Source organism: Myotis davidii, unplaced genomic scaffold (genome assembly GCF_000327345.1).
Source record: "Myotis davidii unplaced genomic scaffold, ASM32734v1 scaffold227, whole genome shotgun sequence".
Taxonomy (NCBI): Eukaryota; Metazoa; Chordata; class Mammalia; order Chiroptera; family Vespertilionidae; genus Myotis; species Myotis davidii.
The window spans coordinates 71,994-72,837 of NW_006298519.1; the positions used below are offsets into that span (position 1 = coordinate 71,994).

Here is an 844-nt window from a genome sequence, read left to right on the forward strand (position 1 = left end):
ATGGGGTAGGTGTTTTCCTTCCCAAAATGTCTACTCATGGAAGACGGGAGAAGGCTAAGGGACGTATGTCAGCACACCACCTGATTTTAGTCACTTGGAATCATTTTCAAAATTCACCTGAGTATTAAAACTTGGAGATGGTTACAAATCCCATCTTCAGTTTTCATTTACATGTCTCTCCCATCCCAGCTGCTAAGAGGCACGGCTCCCTGGCTAACAGTCATGTCGACGCGGTTTATTACTTAGAGGAGGGCAGGGGCCTCCCGTGGGGTGGGCTTTGGGTGATATCTGGCAGGAAAGGTCGCTCGAAGACCTAGCCTTTGTGTGACTGCTGCTGTCCTTAGAGCTGACAGGTGCATGAAGAACCGTCTCTTGGGACTGGCCGCCCGCGTGCACTTCACTGGGATCTCCAGCCCTTGGCTGAGACATGTCATTTGTATGGTCTTTTTTGTGTGCTTGTTTTTGCCAGGAACTCAGCGGCTCTGGTGAGGTCACCATGCAGAGTGGATTCCCTCTTCTGCGCCAGCACTCCGTGTCCAGCCTGAGGCAGCTGGTGCCGTTCTTCACGACGCTAAACTGTGCTTTTAAAGCCCAGAGCAGGCCGCCCGCGGACAACCGAGGTCCTCCCCTCCCGGAGGGCCCTGTCATGGACAGCCTGCGGGTCTTGAAACAGCTGGAGGGGTGTGTGGAGTGCGATTTTCTGGAGCAACTGGAATGTTAACCTCCGAGACAGCTGGTTTCGTCCCTTTGCTGAGTCTTCAGCGGAAGCGGATTCTGCACAGGGAGCGGCCAGGCAGGCTTTGCAGACACGCTGTCTGCTGGGATGCGGACTTCAGGTCATTTC

At 54.3% G+C, this 844-nt stretch overlaps 1 protein-coding gene across 1 annotated transcript in view; it reads left to right on the plus strand.

The window, feature by feature from the left end:
- Positions 1 to 838, plus strand: part of DOPEY2 (dopey family member 2) — a 60,419-nt gene extending 59,581 nt beyond the window's left edge. The window contains 2 exon segments of the mRNA XM_015570709.1: positions 190 to 233; positions 470 to 838. Of these exon segments, the coding sequence (XP_015426195.1) occupies positions 190 to 233; positions 470 to 721 (296 nt within the window). The 3' untranslated portion in view covers positions 722 to 838.
- The last annotated feature ends 6 nt before the right edge of the window (positions 839 to 844 follow it).